General features: G+C 44.7%; 1 protein-coding gene across 1 annotated transcript in view; it reads right to left on the reverse strand.

Annotated features, from left to right (window-relative positions):
- Positions 1 to 6,965, reverse strand: part of LOC306972745 (sodium- and chloride-dependent transporter XTRP3-like) — a gene marked incomplete at both ends in the record, with an annotated part of 28,836 nt that extends 21,871 nt beyond the window's left edge. The window contains 4 exons of the mRNA XM_079569451.1: positions 1,809 to 2,036; positions 5,458 to 5,549; positions 6,400 to 6,540; positions 6,842 to 6,965. Coding sequence (XP_079425577.1) covers positions 1,809 to 2,036; positions 5,458 to 5,549; positions 6,400 to 6,540; positions 6,842 to 6,965 — 585 coding nt within the window. The remainder of the gene's footprint in view (positions 1 to 1,808; positions 2,037 to 5,457; positions 5,550 to 6,399; positions 6,541 to 6,841) is intronic.
- Between the last annotated feature and the right edge of the window lie 435 nt (positions 6,966 to 7,400).

A 7,400-nucleotide genomic window follows, 5' to 3' on the forward strand; every position in this document is an offset into this window, starting at 1 on the left:
TGTTGTGGCATTTGAGGCATGTGTGGTTTATTTATGGAAAGCTGTTGTTTTGGTGTTAGGGGTGTGCGGCGCGTTGATCTACAGTATCAGCAGTAAGCCTGTGCGTAACCGACGCTCAAACAGACTTTTCAAGGCAATTTCACTTTTGTTTTCAATTTGAAGTTGAGGATAAGACAAGGCAGCGCGATGTAGAGAGGAACATAATGTGAAGGTTGCCATAGATGAGTGCTGCTTTTAATGAACCACGCCTCAGTCGGCCTCTTTTTCCTAAATAACGCCCTCTCCCTCGCGGCGCAGCCTTTAGCCTAACATGCAAGATCGCGCGTGTACCACACTGGGTTTCGAGTTGCGCACGGACTGCGCCAGTCACAAGATCTGGCCCAAAGTGTTTTGGAGACGGCCCTAAATATTAAAAAAAGGTTCAATATTTCTATCAAAAGATCAGTTCTGATTTACGGCCTTGGCGCTTTTTACAAAGCGCAGTTGAAGCGCCATCGTCGTGCTGGAAATGAAAGGCGAACTACAGGAGGACGAGGAGGAGAGAGAGGCGGCAGGAGGAACGCTGACAGCCAATGCTACTGCTGCTCTCACACGTCACCTGCCCCGCCCTGCACACGCCTCACAGCCTGCCCAGGTATGATGCATCCTCGGCAAAACGGACGGAGCAAGTTCTCATCCGGGGATTTACCGAGAAACGGACTTTAGATGCATAGTGATAGCCGAGCAAGGGGAGGGGTTCAACCAATGGCCGCTGGTTGCACTGCTGTATAGAGCTCCACAGTCCCGCCTCCTCTCCACAGTCCCGCCTCCTCTCCACAGTCCCGCCTCCTCTCCACAGTCCCGCCTCCTCTCCACAGTCCCGCCTCCTCTCCGGTCCGGAAGTAAAACCCCCCTTGCTTTGAGACCGTATTGATTTGGAATAAAGTCTGTAACTCCGTAACTCCGTCGGCTCGGGCTGAATCCAGCTCTGTGGTTCTAAAGCGACCGCAAAGTCAGAGTTTAACTGCGAGCCTTTGTCCTAGAACTACATTACCCAGGATGCTCGGGAGTCCCATGATCGACTACGAGGCTTTTGATTGGTGGAGCTTCACGTTCCCACACGTGTTTATTTACTGTAATGTAGACGACATATTATAAACAATGTATTAAAACATAATGCAGGCAGATAGTTGACGTTTTATCCATATCTAACACTGAGAGTAAGAAAAACGTCAGATGGATCAAAAAATGTTCGAACCACCGATCATTTTTATTCACATTAGCAGGATTCAGATTGTTTAACAGTGAAATAATATAGAATTTTTGTCTGCAAAGTAACAGAAACTGGCCGTGTTTGCTGAAAACCTGGTTGCCTTGACCAGCGGGCGCGATGTGGCAATGGTTCTTGGGATACGGAGTTTCTATAGTCAGGAAGTGAATGATGTCACAGCCTTGTACCTTTGCCTTTTCTTCAACATGTCGTCTTCTTTTTGGATTGAAATGAAACATTTTATGGTCACAAATTGCTACACAGCTGATTAGCTTTTCTGGTGACGTTAAACTCTTAATATTTGAATTTTTGGAAAATCGACGGTCGTGTAGACGGGGATTTTTTGCTTCCGGAGCAACAGGACTGCGAGGGGCGGGACTGTGGAGCTCCATGACAACGACGCCACAGGCTGACACTGCTGTAGTTCCTCCATACAGGGGCAGCAGCTAAAGCTAGTTTTCCATCAGAAAGCATTGCACTTTACACACGTTACAAGTCAAAAAGGTACCCAAAAAGTTAAAAAATATGTGGTGAATGTGACGCCGGGAGATAAACGTACTTTGCCGCTCGACTTGATTCCTTTGACGATGAACAGGAAGGTCATGCACCAGGCCAGCGTCAGGCACAGCGCTAGTCCCGTGTGCACCCCCCCGTTGTACTCGATGTTGGGGGAGATGTTCAGAGTCTCCCTGTAGAAGAAGTACTGCGTGGGCGTGGCCACCGTGCACTCCTCCAGCGGCTGCGTCCCATTGGCTGAGAGCGGACAGGTGGACCAGGGCAGGACCGCCTGGACACAGCACGGGGGGAAAGACACTTATTATTTTTAATCCACTCTCTTATAATAAAGGAAAGCGATGTCTGGCACAAATCAATGAATAGCTCGAGGAAACATCACGGACAGAGAGATCATCTCAGAGCTAACAGCGAGTATCAAAACAACGCCACAAAAACTATCTACAAAGACAAGCCGACCATTATTTGAGCCGCTCGTTCAAAGTCTTGATGCTATTTTAATTTTTATTTCATATCACTTTCCTCCAGTCAACTTTTTGCTCCTATTTGTAGCATCTAGGGCACTGTGAAAGGGGTGGAAGGTGAGGACGATACTAAGGGCCCAGGGCTGACAAGGGCTCATGAAGATCATGACACTTTTCAGCAGATACTGTAGACCAGGGGGAGGCAGGTTTGCTTGGTGCAGGGCTGATTTTCTTCATTGTAAAAAGACCAAGGGCCGGACCTGCCAATTTTAGCACCATGTTCTACAAATGCCAGCGTTGTATGTGCACGATTAGGGCGATCATTAAACGATACTAGTCTGGTATCGGGAAAAAGTTTAGCTTCTACTGGCATCTAAATGTAGTTACCGGGGGGAAAAATACTGTTTTGATGTTGTTGGTCAAGGGTCAGCATTAAAGGAAGTGACTTGGTTGTTTTCCCCATTTTTTTATTACAATATTTTCTAGATTTCCCCATTTATTTTTGTGCCATTTCTTCACACAATTTTTCCTCATTTTGAGCCACATTTCCCCCCATATTATTCCCCATTTTTCACACATTTCTGGCCATTGTTCCAAACATTATTGTTCCGTTTTCTGTTTCTCAACGACAAATATTTTAGTATAGGTATCGAAAAAAGTATCATTCAGGTTCTGTTTGAAGATTTTATAGAGGGTTCACAGGCATTTGATCTCTCATTTGTGTCATAATATCATCTTCAAAATCATAAAAAACATCCTGAGGGCCACAGGTTCTTAGCAGAAGAAAACAGATTTAAAAAAAACATCAACATAAAAATGAATCAATTACGGTAAAAGGCAAGAGACAGATAAAATACTTTCAGTTATATCCATGGGCAAAAAGAACCGTCTTCAGCCCGGATTTGAACATTGTCAGAGTTGAGGCCTGTCTCACATCCTCATGAGACTGATCCAGATTTTAGCTTTAGCCTCAGCGTGTTTGTTATAGACTCTGGAACCACCAGGAGGCCCCTCCCTGAAGTTCTCAGGGCCCGAGATGGTTCACACGGCTGTAACATGTCAGAGATGGACTTTGGTGCTAAACCATGAAAAGACTTGTAACAAGCAGAGCTGTTTTAACCTCTTACCAGCGCCAAAACCAAATCCATTCTCTCCTCTATGCCATTGTCGTCACTTTTTATTTCACTTATGTGTTTTTGTCACTTTTATTAATTACTTTTTTGCTGGATTTTTGTCATTTTTTTGCTGGATTTTTGTCATTTTTTTTGCTGGATTTTAGTCTTTTTTTTGCTGGATTTTTGTTTTGTTTTTTGCTGGATTTTTGTCTTTTTTTGCTGGATTTTTATCTTTTTTTTTGCTGGATTTTTGTCTTTTTTTTGCTGGATTTTAGTCTTTTTTTTGCTGGATTTTTATCTTTTTTTTGCTGGATTTTTGTCTTTTTTTGCTGGATTTTTATCTTTTTTTTGCTGGATTTTTATCTTTTTTTTGCTGGATTTTTGTCATTTTTTTGCTGGATTTTTGTCATTTTTTTGCTGGATTTTTGTATTTTTTTGCTGGATTTGTATCTTTTTTTTGCTGGATTTGTATCTTTTTTTTGCTGGATTTTTATCTTTTTTTTTTGCTGGATTTTTGTCATTTTTTCTGCTGGATTTTTGTCACTTTTTTGTCGAGTTTTTGTCGTTTTTGTCGCTTTTTTGGGTCACTTTTTAGCTTTTTTTGTTGCGTTTACATCCTCATTTTCTTCTCGTTTTTTGCCTCTGTTTTGAAGAAGCTTTTAGATTTGGAGAATTTGGAGAAAACATGTTCAGGTGGGAGTTAAGAGGTTAAAGTCCATTCCCTGAGTGACTGAAGCCAGTGCAGAGACCGGAGACTCGACTCAAGACACACTGTTCGCAGTCGCCTTTTTCAGTCGCTGTTACAAAAGCTAAATAAAACATGAGTGTCACAAATAAAGCTTAGACTGTACGCGGTAACCAGAGTACCTGGAGGAAACCAAAGCAGACACGGGGAGAACATGTAAGATGCTGCAGGGAAAGCTTACATGGAGCGCCATAACCAAGTGGCTGCTATAGTGTACAGGAACATCTGTGCAGAGTATGGGCTGGAAACCCCAAGGTCAAAGTGAGAAACACCTCCAAAGGTGGTGGAGAATGACCGAGCCAACATCCTGCGGGAATTCCAGATACAGACGGACAGAATGGTAATGAACCAACCGGACATTGTGGTGGTGACAAAGAGCAGAGGAGCCGTTGTGGTCGACATAGCAATACCAAGACTTCAACATCAGGAAAAGGAACACGAGAAACTAGAGAAACACCAGGGGCTCAGAGAACAGCTGGAGAAAACCTGGAGGGTGAAGGCATCAGTGGTAGAGGACCCGAGCAGGAGGAAGAAGAGACCGCCCGCGGAGGGTGAGGAAGATATATATAAATATATATATATATATACAGTATATATTTTAGACATAGACATATAGATATAGATATGTAGCCACACAATAACATTTTATGAAAATTAAAATACACAACTTGAACCACCCTCCAGGAACCGCCACCTTAACGTGGTGGAGGGGTTTGAGCGCCCGAATGATCCTGGGGCTATATTGTCGGGGCTTCGTGCCCCTGGTAGGGTCTCTCATGGCAAACAGGTCCTAGGTGACGGGTCAGACAAAGAGCGGGTCAGAAGCCCCTTATGAGAGACCAACAGGCCCGGTTAGAACCATGAGGCCGTCCTTCTGTGGACCCACCACCTGCAGGAGGAGCCATAAGGGGCTGGTGCAGTGGGATTTGGGCAACTCCAACAGCTGCCCCCACGACCCGGCAACGGACAAGTGGAAGAAAATGGATGGATGGATGGACAACTTGAACCATACTAACCTGCTAGTCTGTTGAAAAAATTCTAGAGTAGGAACCACCCCCACCCCTTACTGAAAGTTACATGTTAATGTAAGTACATTTAAATTAGCCGTTTATAGGTGATCTGGCGGCGCCCCTGTTTAGCATGATGCTGTGACTGTCCACCAGGAACTCCCTGCCTGTAATCTTGAGCTGTTCTTTTATTCTGATGAGATCCTGCTCACATTGGGAAATAGAGGGAGGACCTCATGAGGATCCACTCTGCGTCATGTGATGCTCGTTTGCACAAGAGCCCATTAAGAATCTGGACCTTCTGGATCATTTCCAGGAGGAAAATGTCCCCTCGGCCCGGAGTGTGCACACTGGGGCTGCTCACCTGAAAAGAGTGGAAGAGGTACCAGAAGCTCCAGCTGTTGATGATGTTGTAGTAGAGGCAGGTGTAGATGGAGATGAGCACACTGGCCACGCCTGGCATCAGGGACAGGAGAGTTATGTTAGTGTTTCAATGCTTTCTCTTTGGTCCTCAAGGCGGGGAGCTGACATTGCTGTATTACCACCCCCTGGTGGCCAACTGCTTAAAAGCCTGGTTCCAAAGAGTTTATTTTTTTAAAATAAAAATCGATATGACCGTGTGACAAAGCAGGGCTGGGTCATGTTTTTAACCACGCTGGTGTTTGTATATTAGAAATAAAAAGTGATCTATGATTTTTTTGCCCCTTTAACCTCTTAACTCCCGCCTGAACTGAAAGGATCTTTTTCCTCACGTCATCAGATTTTTTTCCCATCATTTTTTTGTTGGATAGTCAACTCATTTTTGCAACTTTTTGTCATTTTTTTTGTCATTTTTTGTCACATTTTTGTCACATCTTCATCATTGTTTTCGTCTCAGTTTTGTTGTTATTTTCACACCTTTGTTCCAGAAGCTTTTGGATTGGGGTAAAGCCGAACTGGAGAAAATGTGCTCGGTTCCGGTGGGAGTTAAGGGGTTAAGGAACTATGTGATGACGGTGCCTTAGTGCGAGTGCTCTTAAGACGAAGTGCTCATGACTGATCTTTCCCAGGATAGAATACAAAATAAACAGAATTTTAAGGCTATAATGCAGCACAGTGAATGGTAGGCAAATACTAATGCTGACTGTCTAGAGCAACAGAATGAGTGAGGGTAATGCACTATCTGATAGAGCAAAGTATATTAATCAGTCTGAGTCACTGATTAAAGAACTTAGAGGAGGGCGGAACAGCAGCCGGACGGTCCGGACCTCAGTAAATTACAGAACGATTAGCTTTATTTTTGTATTTTACGGAAGAGGTGACTCACCCACTCCCCCCAGGTACGGGCTGATGGAGGACCAGGCTCCGATGCTGCCCAGGCGCATCTTCTGCCCGATGGCCAGCTCCAGGTAGAAGAGAGGCATCCCCTCCAGGAACAGCATCAGCAGGTAGGGGATCAGGAAGCCCCCTGTACAGACGACAACTTCACTCTGGGCGAGACTCGACTGAGACAGTGGTTATTATTCAGGCAGAGACCCCTCAGGCCACACCTGTGTCGGTTTGCACTGGAGATTCACTTTCATGTGCAGAGATATTAAGACAGCATTGTTTGGATAAAGAAGACGGAAATACTGATGCTTGAACAAAAGATTTGGGAGATTACAAAACTCAAATGTAGAAATGTTAAAGCCTTGAAAAGAAGAAGAGTCTTTAAGATGCAGCCAGTGTTTGCTCGGACGTTGCTCGGACGTTGCAGGCGCAGCACTCACCTCCTCCGTGCATCTGGCACAGGTACGGGAAGCGCCACACGTTTCCCAGTCCCACCACGAACGACACGCAGGCCATGAAGAACTGCACAGGGTTGTCCCAGTTCGGTCTCTCCCCCTTCTCCATGATGGCGGCTGGTCCCGGAGAGAAGAAGAAGCGAGGATGTGGAGAGAAGAGTCTTCCTCCTGCACAACGTTCCCAAGTCTGTGCGCAGGGTCTGAGGCGCTGGAGTTTATCATGACACTGAAATATATAATGCTGTATAAGAGTGAGACGGGCGGGGCCAGGTGAATGTTTAACTGGACCTATCCTGATCTAACCTCCTCTCAGCTCACTACAGGTTCAGGCAAGTTTATCTATGCGGCACATTTCATATCAATAACTCAATGTGCTTCACAGCAACACCAAACACACAATAAAAACAAATCACTCAAGAGAAATACATATAAAATATATATACCGGTATATATATATACAGTATATACTGTATACACATTTATGGTCATATGAGTAAACATGCAGTCAATTCCCATAGGCAGAGGTAAATAAGTTGAGGCCTGT

Source organism: Gobius niger (genome assembly GCF_951799975.1).
Source record: "Gobius niger genome assembly, chromosome: 13".
NCBI classification, from domain to species: Eukaryota; Metazoa; Chordata; class Actinopteri; order Gobiiformes; family Gobiidae; genus Gobius; species Gobius niger.